Source organism: Chelonia mydas, chromosome 15, assembly GCF_015237465.2.
Source record: "Chelonia mydas isolate rCheMyd1 chromosome 15, rCheMyd1.pri.v2, whole genome shotgun sequence".
Lineage (NCBI taxonomy): Eukaryota > Metazoa > Chordata > Testudines > Cheloniidae > Chelonia > Chelonia mydas.
The window spans coordinates 32,813,347-32,831,090 of record NC_057856.1 but is presented as its reverse complement, the minus strand read 5'-3'; the positions used below and the strand labels follow the sequence as shown (position 1 = coordinate 32,831,090).

Here is a 17,744-nt window from a genome sequence, read left to right as displayed (position 1 = left end):
ACATTTAAGAATGGCCACATTGAATGCAAAACCTACTGCTAATTGAAATATCCTAGTTCAGCGGTTCTCAAACTTCATTACAGTATGATCCCCTTCTGAGAAAAAAATTACTACATGACTCCAGGAGGGGGGACCGAAGACTGAACCTGCCCAAGCCCCACCGTCCCGGGGGGGGCAAAGCTGAAGCTCAAGGGCTTCTGCCCTTGGGCAGAGGACATGTAATTTTAGCCCGGGGCAGCGGGGCTTGGGCTTCAGACTTGCTGGAGCTCAGGGCCAACACCAGCCTTGGTGACCCCATTAAAATGGGGTCACGACCCACTTTGGGGTTGCACTGCAATTTGAGAACCCCTGTTCTAGTTACTACATAAAAACACTCCTCCTCCTGCCATCAAGACTAATTCCTCTGAAAGGCCTCAGCCTATCTGAGGCTTCTCCTACACAGTCCTATTTCTGGTTTCAGAGTAACAGCCGTGTTAGTCTGTATTCGCAAAAAGAAAAGGAGTACTTGTGGCACCTTAGTCTCTAAGGTGCCACAAGTACTCCAGTCCTATTTCTGTGACAGCACAAAATGGACACAAGCAATGAATCCCATTGGAATGAAGGCAGTAGGTAAGAAACTATATATATGATTCATGATAAAATGTATTACAAGGACCGAATGGCACTGGGGATCAGGATATAACTGGCCTCCCTGAAATTAGTGGTTGAAATCCAGCCTCTATTAGAAAAAAGAAAATCAGAAACTACCGTAACAGATACTTGGTGACCTGTGTGAAAATAATTTGAGTCTCACTGAGTCTGGCTCCTGGTAGATGAAAATACCCGGTCACAAAAAGACAATAAATGGTATCTACAGCAGAGATGCCTAAATTCAACTTGTGATAGAAACTGAACACTTCTCTCATTCCCTAGAGATGGGTCATTCCAAGACAGGACTGGGGAACACTGACACCACAGGAAGACCATGTATAGCAGGGGTAGTTAATTATTTTTATCAAGATCCAAATTTCTTGGTCAAGGTCCAGACTCCAGGAAAGAAAATAATAATAGAAACAATAATAAAAAGATTTTGGGGTCCATTCAAAAGAATCTGGTGGTCCAGATTTGGCCCGCAGTCTACCTATTGACTACCCCGATGTATAGCTTCAATTGTCAATACTGTACCTGTAGTGTGGAAGAGTCCTCTGTTTAATCACCAGGGCTGTCCAGCCAGCACTTTGAATCAAAAGTGAACTCACATTTTAAATTTCCCTTAAAACTGAAACACCAAAGGTCTTAATTTATTACAGCATTTACATTCCCCTTTGATTGTTTTGTTTCCTCACCTTATAAGGATCTATTACAGAAGCTGTAACTTATGTGCTCTCTGGTGGTTTCCGACTGATGCTACCACTGGTGCAGTTCCACAAGTGATATAATAGCAGGAGCACTGCTGTAGAGATGTCAGCATTTTAACCATTCTTGTCTAGATCTACTCAGAACATGCTTAGATGACATGATGATTAAAACAGCATAGGCACTGGGGTTCTTCTCTACATAGACCTAAAGAGTAAAATCAATGGGAAGTTTTAGGGAAAAAGGCTAACAGACAAAGCCACAGTGTTCTTACTGCTTGTCATGAAGTTATTCTAATGATTTAATCATTTGTTTTTACAATATACAGATAAATTAATTTCTACTCTAGATATCTCCTGCTGCACTGTCATGAACTCATCTCTTGTGTGAAATAAGGTCCTATCTGGTTTAGATTCTCAAAAAAAGGCTAAATATCTCTCTCCCTGTTTGTTCAGTGCACAGCTAGAGCTGGCCAAGAATTTAGTTTAAGCATTACAAGGCAACATACAAAGTACACTCAAGTCTCCAGTTTTGCTTACTCCTTTCAACTGCCTCACCAACACACAGTGATGTGAAAGGAAATAAGGGCAGCTTTGAGCAGGAGACTTTGATAAGGTTCTTCTTGCTAGGTTCATGCAAAAGTAAGATATTAAACACATCCTGATCAAAGTGATAGTAAACAAGGTAAGAGCGACTATCACACTGGTTGAAGGAGGCAAATGCGTTCCCACCCTGAATAATCTCTGCCCTCAGTACAACTGAGAAAGTTGTTACCATCTGTCTCCAGGTCCTGCAAGAAACTCTCCAGTGAGCAATGTTTGCTAAAACTTTTCCTATAAACAAGCACCATTTTCCCCATGGCTGTAAGCGTTTGGTAAGGAGTTGGGAAAATCCACCAAAGTGGGCATTCAGGCCTTACTTAGGCAACACTTTTTGATGTCAGTGCAGCATCGGGCCCTGACTAAATCCCAATAGCAACAGTGATCTGCATACTCATTTATTGTCCACTAGGGATAGGTAGCTATACACTTTGGGATACAGAATATATAAGTGTTGACAGTAAGGAGCGTGGCCACAAAGGTAGCAGTTGGAATTCAGGAGTACAGGATCATTATTGCCAGCAACATTCCACTTCCAAGACTTCAAACTAATGACACTGGGTGGTACTTGGATGTCTTTTACACAGCTCTTCTGTTTCCGTAGGTAAGTAAGGACCGAAAAAATCAAGAGGCACACAATGGTTGTGCTGCTTTTAGTTCCTTAATCAGAAACTACAAATCACTACTTTAATCAAAAGTGGATCGGGTCTTAATGGCAAAGAATGTGATATCAGGAAGGATTCTTCTTGCTCTTCACCTTGTCCTCCAAGTTTTCAAAATATTTCATTTTGGCTAGAAGTTTCTTGGCTTCTTGAAGATCATCTGAAATAAAGAACTAAAGTTTATATTAGGATGGAGTCTGTTTCATCTTAGAAATTTAATTTAAAACATTTTGTTGTTGTAAAATGGCCATATCAATAACAGAACTAAACGTGAATTTAAAAAACTCAAATACCACGAGTACCACAGTAAAGCTTATGTTGTAATAGTGGAGGCCTCAGTCAGGATCGGGCGCCCCTTGCAATAGGCACTCTATAAAACAAATATAAGAAATGGGCTTGCCCCAAAAGCTTACAATCTAAAAAGACAAGGTGTACAAAGAATGGGGAAAAAGACATGCAACAACAGTGCCCTCCAATTACTTCTCTGAGAAGCACCAACAAAAAAAAACCCCAGTGGACCATTAGGCATCAAACTGTAAGACTGGCATCAGAGGCGTGCTTGGACTATTTCCATTACAACTATATGACACAGACATAACAGGAGTAAGACCCAGCAGCCTAGCTAGGAACCACTGCTACAACAAAGACTGGCTCCATCCCACCACCACTGCCAGAAGGGCTCTGCCTGTAAAAGGAGCTCTTTCAGACAGCACTGGAGCATGCCTTCAGGCTCTGTATTTCTTTTTAAGTGGTGTTAATATTAAATCCTTCAACATAAAGGATCCACTAATATGTTGTAGTTAAAGCAATTTCATCCACAGATATGAGGCCAGCAGGGCAGGTAATCATTACAGTAGGAAACCCTTAGTAAGGTACCTATGTTTGTGGGAGGGAGGCTGGTTATGGGGGATTGTGGAATTAGAAATATGGGCAGCCTCTAAGAGACCAAGAAAGATTGTAATGTTGAGGGAATCTTAAAATTGAGACAGGGTAGATGAAAGGGTTTGTACCCTGGGGTCAGTGAGGGCCCTGAGATAAGGAGGATCTTAAATTCCTCTTTCCACTGATTCCATGGCAGTGAGACTGGCAGAGTAGGGATCCAGAGACCACAGAAGTAGATGACTGAGTTCTGGCACAGCTTTTACCAGTTAGATGTTTGGTATATCATGAACCAAGGACGGTCAGTAGGGAGAAAGCGTGGCAGTGCTGATTGCATCCCACCTGAACTATAGGAAGTCTTCACCAAACTGGATCTGACAGAGCAAGTGTCAATTTAGCATGCAAGCCCCAGATGGGATTAAGGTGGGACTGATTTTAGTGTACCACTGGATCTGCTGCACTGTCAAGTCCCTTTGTAAGGGGACTACATGCCTCAGCCTGGTGGCAATGGAAATAGAGGGAAGGATTCAAATCACAATCTTCATGTGGATGATGAATCTTCTGAGGTGGTCAGGAGATCCTGGACATCATGAAAGCCATGGGGCTATCAAAGGTAGTTACTGGATCAACTCTCAGAAGTGGCCACTCTTTGGACCTGTTTTTTGGAGTGGGACTGCAAGTTATGCAATTGAATCTTAAACTAGCATCATGGACCAATAGTTACTGCCTATGGTTTGAGGTTGGGGCTCATTTCTCCTGTCAGGGTGAGAGACCTCTTTGAATGGTCTGCCTTGACTGATTAATGGAACTAGAAGGGTTCCAGAGAGTCTTGTTCCATTGTTAGGCCACAATTGTGATGATTAGGGAAGACAATACTTCTAGGTGCCCTCTTTGCTAGTTTCATTCTCACAGTTACCCTGATTTACTGAGGACCTGAAACAAATTAAGCAAGAGGAAGACAGCTAGAGTGCCAGTGTTGGAAATCTCATGCAGAGGCTCAACAGCTGTTTCATGAAGGTTTGGGAAGTAAAGAAAGAGTTATTTTCTTCTACCAAAGCATCTGCAAAATCTTGGACAGCAGGTTTATTCTAGGTTATAGATAGTCTGTTAAATCAGGACAGTCTGAATTCAGTGGCTGGTCTGACTCCCTCCTGTTGAGGAAATTTGTTGTTTTACAGACCAAATTGATCAGATTACGGATGGGGTGTCTGATTTCCTGGTGACAGAACAAGGGCATCATCTTGGCTGGTAGTTTCAGGCAGTAGTTTCAGGCAGTGATTCTCACTGAGGTACTGAAGATGGTGAGAGATTTTTCTTGCAGGCATTGTTTTGGCTCCACATACTTCCTTGCAGGTGATGTGAGGCAAACCTGCAGCCAAACCAGGGCTACTCACTCAGCTGTCCCTCCCACAGAGCTGCACTGAGTCATCACTCAGGCATGTGGCAACATTGCAGTGAATTACCTTTCCCACAGAACCTGCAGTTACTCAGCCATCCCTGAGCAGAGCCTGGGTCAGCTGACCCCCAGGCTCACGTATTTCTCCATCCCCCCCAGAGCTGCAAATCACTCTGTGCAACAGCATTACCCAGTTAGGAACACTGCTACTGCTTCACAGTGTATCAGACTCTCTAGACTCCCACCCCGCTCTTGACCACTTCTTACCCTGTCTCCTCGCCCCCTCCTACCTGATTCTGAACCAACTGGCTTTGACCTCTGTCATATACCTGCACTCCAGCTACAGACCTGTTTTACTTATCTATAGACACTGATTCCTGTTCTGACCCTGGCTGTCCCCAGATCTCAGTTCCAGCACTACCCTTGGCCCAGTGCCAACCCTACGTCCAGCTTTGTCGTCTGCTCTAAGCAGTAGGCCTGACTACCGGGAAGCAGCGCCTGACGGGTGGAGACCAGTGGGGAAATAGTGGGTCCTTTGTTTGCCTCTCTGTGAGGGCAGAGCGCATCCTGCTTAGAAGGAAGCATTAGTGCACACTGCTCAAAAAGTCATCAAGTGACACTGACAATCTAGTTAAATTATTGACCTGTATCCCATGTTAGGTAAGATTGTGGAGAAGGCTGTGGTGAGACATGGCTCACACGATCTAGAATGCTTTTGATCTCTTCAACACTTTGCCAAGGCCAGGTCTGTACTCGCATTGCGGAGACTGCAGTGATTGATTATCTTCTCCAGGAGATGAACGAACATCAGATGTTCACGCTGGTGGTATTCGATCTGTCAGCTGCCTATGATACCATTAATCATAAGATGTCTCACCAGCAGGCCCTAGCAGGAGTGGAGAAGGCTGCTCTTCAGTGGCTTTGTTCTTTTTTCTGGGAAAGATCTCACTGTGTAGTTGGCAATTGCTTCTCTTCCCGAAGTGCTGTTAATTGTGGGGTCCCAAAGGGTACCATTTTGTCACCCTGCCTGCATTCAAGACATATATGGGGCTGTTAGGAGAGTTAGCCAGGAGGCATGGGATGCAGCATTGTCAGTATTCTCTCATTTGACTCAGAGAATGTAGTTCACTGCCACAGCCAGTGTCTAAAATTGGGGTATGGATGAGAGTAAGATGGCCGAGACTTAACCCAGACAATAAAGACATGCCAACTGTGAGTTGAAGGAAAAGAGGTGGCGATGACAGTGGAGGTAATTTCAGTCCTTTTCACGGAAGGTGTACAACTGCCATTAGGGTTTCATCTCACATGGAGCTACATCATAAAACTATTCAGAGACAAGCTGGTGCAAAACACAGCAGCCTGCTCACTGAGCAGGTCATCTTGCTAGAAGCTTGATACCAGTACTCTGGGATCTATACTGGCTTGCCCATCAGTTTCTGGAAGTTTTTTATTTTTAAAGGCAGTGAATGATACTTTAATTCTTAGTTCACTAAATACTTTATACCAAAACATGCTGTTTTTAGCACTCATTACTCTGACATTATAGCAGTAAAAATTCAAGAAGTAACTGAGATCACTACCTCTTTCAAAAGCTTTGCTCACATCCTTGGTCAATTCTTCTCGTTTAACTGTAAAAACCAAAAAATACATAGTCTTATTCAAAGCTGTATATACGCTCACTGAGCACTTTCAGTAACATTGCCTTATGGCTTCATGCTGAGTCAATACAGAGACTAATGTCATCACGAACTTTAAGGGCTAGTAGCTTGGTTAAAAATTCAGCTTCCACTCTGAATTTTATTTTACCCTTTCACAATACTGACTGTTGCTATTATTTCTTGCAGCCAGAATCATTAACTCTGCAGAATGAAAGTGTGAAAATACTTCACCATTGAACTGATGGTTGGCCACTACCTAGAACACATTAATGGACAAAGTAGGCAGGATGAGAAGACACTCTTACAGCACTCTCCCAAATACACGGTTACCATACTTTAAATTTTGTGGGTGAAAGTGTAAGGCTCTTCAAACCAAATACTTTGCTACATTTTCTCCATATTAACATGCTCTACCATAAAGTGATTAAAAACCTTCTTTGAAACTGGTCACAGTGTTGTTATAGTATATATGTTCTCTTGTCATGGTGACTAGCATTAATATTTAGAGAAAAGTTTACTGAGTGACTCCGGCCCCTCTGAGCAGAGGACCTTTCACAGCTCCCTACTATGTTCCATATCATGCTAGATATCCTCTCCTTTGTTCAGTAGATGAGACTTGCTGGACTCAAACTCTACATCTTCATTTCATCAGATTGCACTGGTGTCCCCTGTGGACAGCTGAAGTTCAGACTGTTCATCACTATGTAACCTTTCAATTTATTAACTATCCTTTTGAACCATCATCCACCTAGTACTTCTCCACAGTTGACAAGCCCTCAAACTTTCAGTGCTTGCTGGAGTTCAGTGAACGTTTCTCTGTCACAGAGTGATAGATTGTCAAGCCAGAAAAGACTCCCAAGATTTTCCAGTTTGAGCTCTTGCATCACACAGCACTGCTCCCCACACCATTTTCCTACATGTCTTCTCTAAGCTCTCCTTACATAGATATTAAGGTCAGAAGGGACCATTATGATCATCTAGTCTGACCTCCTGCACAATGCAGGCCACAGAATCTCACTCACCCACTCCTCCGATAAGCCTCTCACCTATGTCTGAGCTTATTGAAGTCCTCAAATCATGGTTTAAAGACTTCAAGGAGCAGAGAATCCTCCACCAAATGACCTGTGCCCCATGCTACAGAGGAAGGCGAAAAACCTCCAGGGCCTCTTCCAATCTGCCCTGGAGGAAAATTCCTTCCCGACCCCAAATATGGCGATCAGCTGAACCCTGAGCATATGGGCAAGACTCACCAGCCAGATACCCGGGAAAGAATTCTCTGTAGTAACTCAGATCCCACCACATCCAACATCCCATCACAGGCCATTGGGCCTATTTACTATGAATATTTAAAGATCAATTAATTGATCTTTGGGCTTCTGCGTTGCTCCACTATCTCTTTGGAGCCAAGAATTACTTCCCCCATCAGTCTTAACACTTTCTCAATCTCCACGCTGAATACTTCCTTCACACTAACCCATTACTCTTTATCCTGACAACTTCAAACACTGAATAATATATTTCTCTTTATAGGCAACATGACCTCAAACATGTTTAAACCATTATTCAAAAGCTACATGCACATTTTCTTATTGCCAAACTAGTGAGAAGCTTGCTATATAGATTATAACAGGCACTAGATACATTTCCTGTTAGTAAGATTTTGTTAATGATATTGCACGTATGGAATTTTGCTGTAAAAAGAACAGAACAGAAAAAATATTTGCTTTGAAAAGGTAGCCTTTATAACAAGCTGTGGCCACACCTGCATCGGACTAGTAAAGCTGAACTAATAAAGTCCTTTTTAGATTGCTTATAAAAAGGAACTCTGTTTTTCAGGGGCACCTTGGCAAGCAGTGTAAGTTATCTAGTTTAAAGTTTGGGTGGAGAAAATGCAAGTGGTTTTGCAGCTCAATCTACCAGCACAAACTGGTATCCAGACCCCCATGACAATCGCTAGTACACTATGTATACACATTCATCTGGGACAGGAGAACTGAGAGGTCAATTAAAAAAGAGAAGTGGTAATGATATTTACGTTCTCTGTAGACAAACAGGAAAATTGCTTAATTAAAAAAAAATTATCCACTAGTTAAGAGAAAATTGGCACAATGAAAGGACAAAAGAGAAATTGGAGATTAGGCACTAGACACTACGTTGGTCAAACCGATATACTGTTCCTCTTCCTTTTTTTAAAAAAAGAGGAACCCGAAAGGAGTCCTATTTCATAGATACCGGGGGAGCAGTCACACAATGCTGAATGTATATAAGCAGAATTCCTAAGGCAGATAAAGTATGAAGTCCACATACATGACAATAGAAACCTTCAGTGGAAATGAAGGTTGAGGGGGAAGGAACACACTTCTAAAAGCAAGCTTGAGTTGATTGTCTGTTTTGCTGGGATGCCCTCTTGTGTTTATAGCTTTTGCAGGCCTCAGTGGGTTTGCATACCATAGCTGAACATAGAAAGATAAATACTGATCAGGTAAGGGGACAAGTGAACAACTATAGTGGTAAGTGTTAGATTAAGAACACAGAGGTGTGTATATGTGCAGGGGATGCAAAACAGAAGGACAGAATGATAGAGGATCTAAAGCAATCAGAATAAAAACAAGGACATGGACTAAAGTTTGTCCTATTCAACATAATGATGAAAAACATAGGAAAATGTGGAAAAGCTATTTTCTTAACTTCCTCCTGTCACAGAGCTGGCCCTTTAAGGGGCATTACGGACCAGCCTACCTGGGATAGCCTACCTGTGATAGAGAGAATGAGCCAACTCAAACCCATCTGGAACCAACTAGATCCCTGGATGACTGACTGGCCATTTATTAATAAGCTTGATAAAGGGTTCCTAGACACAGTATCTCCCAGGAGAGCTCTCTAGAACAAGGAGCCTGGATGGTGTGCTTCTAGAGACAGAAGCAGCAGGACAGAAGCCCAGGGGCTGCAGGTGGCTGGAAAAAAGTGGCTGCAGATAAGTGCTGCAGAAGATTAAGGTAGAGACTGAATTGGACCCAGAGAACCACAGGGCCAAAGAAGGGCTGTGCACCCTTGGGCCCAAGTGGAGAGATCGCAGGCTGGACTAAGAAATACAGTCCCCACGGGGGAGGGCTGTGCAAACCCTGCACTCAAAAGGAGCGACTTATTTCAAGTATATTTAAATTTAATAAAGTAGAACCTTAACATGGGAATTTTGCTTTAGACCCTTTTGAACTGTGTGGTGTTCTTAGGGGGCCCTGGGCAGGGAGCACTTACAGTGCCATGCTCAGGCAGCAGGAGGTGCTATGGGGCAGTCCTTCCCACATTACATCACCTTAATTAGAGAGACTAGCCTTCTGTCACATTATAGAAAATACAACATTGTAACTTATTCCTGTACATTAGACAAGTCTAGACTTCACCTTCAATGAAACTTTCAATCTCTTCTATTTTAGCCTCATTATTAGGTTCTGCCAGTGTCTCATTGATTTCCATGATTTCCTTGAGGAACTCCACATCTATGTCACTGTCTGTCCCTTTTGCCAGTTCCACTCCATTCAGCTCCAGCTGGTGAAGAAGAAAACAATGGGCTCACAGTATCTGCTGCTGCCAGGCCTGTATTTCAATCCCAACCACTTTCCAAAATATCAAGTCACTAAGAGTTTATCAGGAAAAACTCCCTGTGTATACATGCTCCAAAATTAGCAGTTGGCTAATGCACAAAGGGGCATTGGGAGCGGTTAGGGGCAAGGCTTAAAGTAAGTATAGAAGGTACATCTTTGCTCAGAGATAAGTATTCTGTTGGATGGGTGACAGACTATTCGTCCATGTCTACACTGCCACTTATGCTGGCAAAGTGTATGTGGCTCAGGGGTATAAAAAAAAACCCACCCCTCTGAGTGACATAAGTTTTGCCGGCATAAGTGGTAGTTTGCACAGCAATAGGTCAGTGGGAGAGCTTCTCCTGCCAATGTAGTTACTGCTGCTTGCTGGGGGTTGTTTAACATGTTGACAGGAGAACTCTCTTCTGTCAGCTTAGAGCGGCTACACGAGAGATCTTACAGTGGCACACCAGAATTGGTACAGCTATGTTGCTGTAAGGTCTCTAGTATAGACATAGCCTTAGTGAGATTACAGTGATAAAAATAATAAAAGAAAAAAGTTATTCCATAGTAAAGATGCTAACTAGGTGGGACAGAGGAACTCTTTGGCCTTCTTCAGTCTCAAATATTCCTGTTTCCTCTTGTGAAAGTATATAAATGGTGGAAAAACAGTAGAGGAGGTACACAGGATTTGGTTCTTTATACTGTAACAAACTACAGTCATCTCTGCATGTTTATGGTGCGATTCTACAGTATATATTAGACACCTTACTAGGTACAATCCACGTCTCAAGGGACTTAGAAGGGTTTGGTAGGCTCTGTTAACCAAGGAAGAGTGTTGTTCAGAAAAGTCCCGCTCTTTCTGTCAACAGAAGATCCAGAAATATCTTTATTACACAGAATTACCATATTTACAATAAAAGCCATATCATGCCATTTAGTCAGCAGTAAAGAAATAAAATTACTATACAAACAGTACACTTCAGTGCAACCTTTAATTGCAATAAAATCTCTACCAAAACATTTAAGGAAGCCAAAAGAATTAAACGGTTATGGACCTAGATAAGAATGCTGCGTACATTAGAAATACCCAGTGAATACCAGCACTTTATTGGTTCAAAATCTGTTACCTCTGTGATCAAAGTTTAAATTTTTTCGTTATTTTTAAATGCAGGACATCAATTGCTTTTCTTCAGCTAGACTAGCAGTTCTCAACCAGGTGTCTGGGGCCCTCTGGAGGGCTGCAAGCAGGTTTTAGGGGGTCTGCCAAGCAGGGCCAGCATTAGACTCGCTGGGGCCCAGGGCAGAAAACAGAGGCATTAGACTCACGGGGGCCCCTATGATGTGGGGCCCTAGGCAATTCCCTGCTTGCTACCCTCTAGCACTGGCCCTGGCTTTTATATGCAAAAAAGCAGTTGTTGTGGCACAGGTGGGCTGGTGTGTTTTTATAACATGTTGGGGTGGCCTCAGGAAAAAAAAAAAAAATTGTTGAGAACCTCTGAGCTAGACTAACTTCTAATTCGACCTCTTAAATCTCACACTAAGCATGTCTGGGAATAGTCTGTCTTTGCAGAAGATGCTTCCAAACAACCAAACCAAAGTTTTCCAAAAAGGGGATCCAAACTCAAAAACTGTAACTTGGGACTCCTAGGGTATGTCTACGTACTCCATGGCAGTGAGCTTCCCAGCCCTGGTTGACACTTGGATCAGCAGGGCTTGAACTGGTGTTTTAAAAATAGCTCTGGACAATGCTTTGAAGTTGTGGCTCAAGTGCTGAAGCTAGGGAGCGGGGTGGGCTTCAGAGCCTGAGCCACAACATGAAAGTGCTGTCTATACAGACATTTTTAGAGTGCTAACCCGAGTCTATAAACCCAGGCTGGGAGACTTGCTGCTGTGGGCTGTGTAAACATACTCCTGGAAGTATGTATTCTCACCACAGTTGAAAATCTGGCCCCTGGAATCTCAGAGGAGGTCAGACATCCAAAAATGGAGAGAATTAATTAATGGAAGTGTTTTGAAAATTTGAAAACCTTAGGTTCTGGTGGCTGGGTGGACCCAAAAGAAACACCATGTCAGAGGAACAGGGGAAGACTACATAATGACATTGATTAACCGTAATAAGTACACTTTATATCCTCCTAACATCACTGATATAAGCCTCAAGCACTGGGAAAGTGAGAGAATGGGTGCAGATAGCCTGGGGGTGTGAAGGGCTTCCTCCTCTTCCCCAAATTTTAGGGATTGTATTAATAAAGGAAATTGAGTTTGGAATAGAAGCTTGTTTATCTCACTTTATTAGAAGTGGACAAACTCAGTTAGGGACAAAAGTACTTTTTAAAGTGACATTCAACAGCGACTTTTAAAAAAAACTCTAGTCCCTCCAAATAAAAAAGGTCTCTCTCTACTTCAAGTGAAAATCATTCCATTTCATAGGCAGAGAACTTGCAGTGCAAACTCGGAATGTATATGAAGCTTCTGAGCAAGTCGGGGCAGTGATTAGAGAACCCTGGGCTCCACCTCCCACCCCTGTACTCAGTCCATGCAGATGCACAGATTTGGGAGCTGGTTCCCAAATAAATGCACTTGTTGAGCTGCCAATGAGTTGTCACCATGCCCCTTCCTGGGTGACTTTCACTGGAAAAGGTGACAACTCTCCTACACCAAGGCCTGTGCCTGGAGGCCCAAGAGCAAGTCTTCATCACCCCGAACTCCTAACCTGGGGTCTCTGGCTGAAGTAATCAGGGTGCAGGGAGCGTTGCAAGCTCCGGAATCGCTGCTGCAGCTGCTGCACATTGATGCTGAATGAGCGATCGCTGGGGAGAGAGGAGGGAAAGCATGAGAGCGACAGCTAACCAACTACTGTCCCCAACCCCCGAACTCCCTCGAGCCCTAACCTCCGCACCCCCAGCTGCAGCCTCCGAGGCCCTCCGCTGGTTCTCAGCCCCGCTCCGGCCTCCCAGCCCTTCCCCCACCCTCACACTCCCCTCAAGCCCTAACCTCCGAGGCCCTCCCCGGTTCTCAGCCCCGCTCCGGCCTCCCACCCCCTCACCAGTCCATCAGGCGGAAGAGGTCAGGCTGGGACTCCGGCGGCTGCAGGGCCTGGCAGGCCGGACAGAAGCGAGGCAGCCCCCCGGGAGCGGGGAGAGCGATACCACAACTCCAGCAGCGTGGGGCGGGGAGCGAGCCGGCCTCCGCACTACGCGGCCGAGAAGAGGCGGCTGGAGCCCGAGAACCCCACAGCGCCCTGCAGAGCTGACCCCTCCACACAACCCACATCGGGCCGGAACTACAACTCCCAGCAGCCCCCGCGAGACCAACTAAAGCCGGATTGGCTGAGTTTATAAGAAGACTCGCGCGGGGCGCATGCGCAGTGAGCAGCGCGCTCGGGCTCGGAGTCGGGTCAGCCTTCATTCAGTCCGCGCGCGCGGGTGAGTCCGGGTCTCAGGTTCGCGTGGGGCTCAGCCCCCCTGCGCGAGCCCGCCCCGCCCCGCGGAGTCCGCGCGCGCCGGTAGGCCCGGCCCCGGCCTGCCCCCGCCGCGCCGCACGCTCGAGCGTCGGGGCCGGGCCGGGCCGTCTGAGCGGGGCACCCCCCGGCGCCGCCTCCTCCGCGCGGCGGACTGGCGCCGGCTGCGCCGGTCTTTGTTCCGTGGCGGCCGCAGGCCCGGCCCTCAGGGAGCGCTCCAGCGGGTCCCGCGCAGCAAGGCGCGAGGAGACGGGCGCTGGGCGGCGGGGGGGGGTCTCTGTCACCCCACCCCGCAGTGACGTAGCTCCCTGCCAGCGGCTGCAGGTGCCTGACCCAAGCTGCCCGCGCTGTGGGGCGGGGCACGTTACCCCTCCTGTCCGGAAGGCATTTCTCTGCGGGGAAGCCGGGGAGTCTGCGTGTGACGTGAATTCTGCGCCCAGCAGGTGACATGAACTGCCTCTCGTGGCGCCTGCAGCCTTGCGTTTCTCTGCCAGAGTTGGGGCCTTTGCACTAGTGTCCTTGTTGTGTTTCCATTTAGGTAATAGTCTCTTGTCTCCCCATAACAGAGGTGGGCAAACTACGGCCCGCGGGCCACATCCGGCCCATGGGACCGTCCTGCCCGGCCCCCAAGCTCCTGGCCGGGGAGGCTAGCCTCTGGCCCCTCCCCCCCCCCCGCGGCCACGCCGCTGTGTGGGCAGCACTCAGGGCGGCAGGGCTGCCCACTCATGCAGGGCAGCGAGGCAGCGTGTCTGGCTCCGGCCAGGCGGCGTGGCGGCATGGTAAGGGGGTTGGGGCCGGGGGTTTGGATAAGTGGCAGGGGGGCCCCGTAGGGCAGTCTGGGGACATGGAGCAGGGGGTGGTTGGATAGGGCAGTAGTTCTGGGGGGGGCATCAGGGCAGCGGGAGGGGTTAGATAGGGGGTGAGGTCGCGGGGGAGGGTTAGGGGCGGGGGTCCTGGGAGCGGGCAGTCAGGGGACAAGGAGTGGGAGGGGGGTTGGATGGGTCAGGGGTTTTGAGGGGGTCAGGCATGGGGGGGGAAGTGGGAGAGGGCGGATAGGGGGCGGGGCCAGGCTGTTTCGGGAGGCACAGCCTTCCCTACCCAGCCTTCCATACAGTTTTCATAGATTCATAGATATTAAGGTCAGAAGGGACTATTATGATCATCTAGTCTGACCTGCACAACTCAGGCCACAGAATCTCACACGCCCACTCCTGTGAAAAACCTCTCACCTATGTCTGAGCTATTGAAGTCCTCAAATCATGGTTTAAAGACTTCAAGGAGCAGAGAATTCTCCAGCAAGTGACCCATACCCCATGCTGTAGAGGAAGGCGAAAAACCTCCAGGGCCTCTTCCAATCTGCCCTGGAGGAAAATTCCTTCCCGACCCCAAATATGGCGATCAGCTGAACCCTGAGCATATGGGCAAGATTCACCAGCCAGATACCCAGGAAAGAATTCTCTGTAGTAACTCAGATCCCACCCCATCCAACATCCCCGATGTTTTGCACCCCGATGTGGCCCTCGGGCCAAAATGTTGCCCACCCTGCCCCATAACTATCTGTTTTAGTGGCTTCTACAGCACCTATCACAACAGTCCCCAAAATGCTCTCTGTCTCTGTTGGGTTAAAGCATCTTTTACTTTCCGTCCTATGCTCTAGTCTAGTGTTTACAGTACATTGTGAAAGCCTCAGCTGCATCTCAGATGGGGGCTAAGCAATTGCTGCTGGAATGATCAGTAATGTGGAGAAGTGCTTTGGGATCTCTTTAGCTGAAATGTACTATGGAAATACATGATCATTATCATCTTCATTAACTACTTTGCAGGTTATTTTGTGCTCTGATGCCTATTTCTTGCGCATGTGTAGCAGCTGATTTTATAAGCTTCATGTCATTGTGTACCTGTGTAGAGTATCTGCAATCAAGGTTGAGACTTTAGGTTTGTATCCAAAGCTAAGGCAAAAACAAAACAAACAACCTCTCTTGGGCTGTCCAGCATTTTATCAGAGTAGTAAGTAGTATAAAATGAAGTTTGTTTTTTTTAAAATAAACTGTCACCACAGACTGTCCCCTTTTTCAAGAATGGTACCAATAATGGGAAGGGATGGCATCAGAAGTTTTCTATAATATTGAATGTTTGTTTGCTCAGGATTTTCTACTTGTAGCATTCTTTTTGCCAACTTGAATCATTTTCTAATTGTCTCTTTCTGTTTGGAGAGCTATTGTTGTTGTTGTAGGACTGGATAATTGCTGTGTGTTATACAAATGCATATGAAATCCGTGCCCTGAAGGGCTTACCCAAAAGTCAGGTATTGTGGTTTAACTACTGCTGTACAACCAGCAGAGGGAGTGTTACACGCTTTTTTGTTTTGTTTGGTAAATTCTTGTTCAATTGAAGTGGATTACAAAAAAAATAGAGCAAACTGAACATTATCCACAAGCCTGCTGAGTTCTTTAGGCCAGAAATTTCACCTTGAAAACTACTACGTCTGTTTTAATTGTATTTAAATATTTGTCAGCTGAATTAGTTTTGGTGATGAGAAATCCTATACAATATAAAGTAATCTCTTTTTTAAACTTTGGTTCTGAAGCCAAGATGTCTCGGGAGACTGGAAGTGAATCCCAGCAATCTCAAGGTGCCCAGCAGTCTCAGAGTGGTACAAGTTCTTCGTCCAGTGGATCACAGAGTGCCAGTCAGTCTTCTTCCAGTTCTGGGACCCTCAGTTCTTTAGACACAGTTCCTACTCAGGAACTTCCTTCAATTCCTGAGGATCAGGAACCTGAAGAAATTGTTCCTCAGCCATGGGGTCGACTCTTTGCACTTGGAAAGGGTTTCTGCAATTATGGTATGTATATACCATAGTGGGTTCTCTCAAGCCAATGTGTGTAATAGGACAAAAATCCTGAAGAAGTTTAATAAAATGGAATATTTCACTTTTGAATTAATGGTAAAGTATAATTGATGGTGTGATTGCAGCTTTTGTTTGGATTTTTGGAGGGAGTGTATATTTGGTAAGTAATGTTGCCGCCATAGGGAACAAAGGTATACAGCATCTACCGATCTGGAGGAAGAATTCTTTCAAGAATTCTCCTTTACTGCTTCCCTATTTGCCTGGCTAAGAGTTTGTACTATTGAATGTTAGTATAGCCATATATTTGTAGAATTTGACCCCAGAGCAGAATGAGACAAACTCTTTTAAACTCTTGTTTAAAAACTCTTGTCTCATTACTGAACCCAGGGTGGGAAAAAGAATAATGACATTTCTAAGAATAATTTGATGCCTAGATGCATGCCATTTATCTGCTAGAACTAAAAAAAGATGTTTTAATCTGTGTGACTCAGTAACAGTTTGTATGCTCTTCCTGGTCTTAGGCAGAGCAAGTCAAGTGCAGATGAACATACATAGCTAGCAGACATACTGTGAGAGCAGTGCTTTTACCATGATCTCATGCCAGTCTGCTGTATTGATGTGGAGCAGATAGACCTTAAAGCCATAGCAGGCTTCACTTGCTTGTTAGCGATCTGCCATTATGTTTTCCTTCGTTAATAATGCACAATTATCTTATTTTTAAAATAGATAAATAGGAGAATAAATTTATAACAGTTCTGTCACAGTTCTATCAGGCAGTGTCTGCATTTTTCTTGTGGTAACTGTGATTCCTCTTAAAAAGGGATATGAAAAATTACCATGTCTATTATCTCAGAGTCGATACAAAAATATTTTCTTTTATATCAGAATCTAGCTAGGAGTTGCCTAATGAATTTGAAATTCTACCTCCCTTCTAGCTGCTGGAAGGGAAAAGATGCATTCTGTTTCTAGTCTCCTCCCCAAAATCTCCTAGCTGTTGTTAAGGAGAAGGGTTTCCACTATTTTACACATTGTTCAGCTATCTGGGTGCTGTGGGGGGCAGGGGAATGGGTCTCTTACTGTCACTCTTCCCCAGCCTTCGATTTTTGAAACTTCTCTAGTGGATTGATCATTCCATTACAATACTGAATTTGAGTACCTCTGCTATTGCTCAAAGTTCTCCCAAGCACCAGCAATCTAAAATTAATCTTATTCTAGACAATTTCACAGCTGTCCATCAGTGCAACTGACCAGAGCTGTGTTTATCTTACATTGCTGTTGCCTGACAAAGTTGTGAGCAACAGCAGAAGCCTTGGAGCTACCTGC

At 45.2% G+C, this 17,744-nt stretch overlaps 2 protein-coding genes across 21 annotated transcripts in view; one reads left to right on the top strand and one right to left on the bottom strand.

Annotated features, from left to right (window-relative positions):
* Window positions 1-2,311: 2,311 nt before the first annotated feature.
* HSCB (HscB mitochondrial iron-sulfur cluster cochaperone) lies at window positions 2,312-13,386 on the bottom strand. Of its 5 annotated transcripts, none has more exons than XR_005222434.2 (7): window positions 13,160-13,386; window positions 12,827-12,923; window positions 10,883-10,972; window positions 9,931-10,075; window positions 6,452-6,499; window positions 5,749-5,898; window positions 2,312-2,769 (listed from the first exon to the last, which is right to left on the bottom strand). XR_005222434.2 is itself a non-coding variant. In XM_037879287.2 (6 exons), the coding sequence occupies exons 1-6, from the start codon at window positions 13,384-13,386 to the stop codon at window positions 2,753-2,755; spliced, it is 624 nt and encodes a 207-aa protein (XP_037735215.1). In that variant the 3' UTR covers window positions 2,312-2,752. The 5 variants fall into 5 exon arrangements, 3 of the variants coding, with proteins under 3 accessions (XP_037735215.1, XP_027676591.1, XP_027676592.1); XR_003564279.3 differs by having other exon boundaries at window positions 2,312-2,756; XM_037879287.2 differs by lacking the exon at window positions 5,749-5,898.
* Window positions 13,387-13,407: 21 nt separating this feature from the next.
* Window positions 13,408-17,744, top strand: part of CHEK2 (checkpoint kinase 2) — a 53,429-nt gene continuing 49,092 nt past the window's right edge. For 3 of the 16 annotated variants that reach the window (XR_006286020.1, XR_006286019.1, XR_006286018.1), the window contains exons 1-3: window positions 13,673-14,016; window positions 15,397-15,508; window positions 16,161-16,415. Coding sequence is in view for 12 of the 16 variants with exons in the window: in XM_043529454.1 (XP_043385389.1) it covers window positions 16,166-16,415 (250 nt within the window). In the remaining 4 variants the exon portion in view is untranslated. Of the gene's footprint in view, window positions 13,619-13,668; window positions 14,112-15,396; window positions 15,509-16,160; window positions 16,416-17,744 lie in introns of those variants that run through there. The other 13 variants (XM_043529453.1, XM_043529456.1, XR_006286021.1 and 10 more) reach the window with 10 other exon arrangements.

Coding starts and splice junctions, on each gene's coding strand:
- HSCB (XM_027820790.3), bottom strand. CDS start 13,386: ATGTGGGTTGTGTGGAGGGGTCAGCTCTGCAGGGCGCTGTGGGGTTCT. Junction 10,076..10,882: donor TGAGACGTGGATTGTACCTA/GTAAGGTGTCTA, acceptor CTTCTTCACCAG/CTGGAGCTGAATGGAGTGGA. Junction 6,500..9,930: donor GATTGAAAGTTTCATTGAAG/GTGAAGTCTAGA, acceptor TGGTTTTTACAG/TTAAACGAGAAGAATTGACC.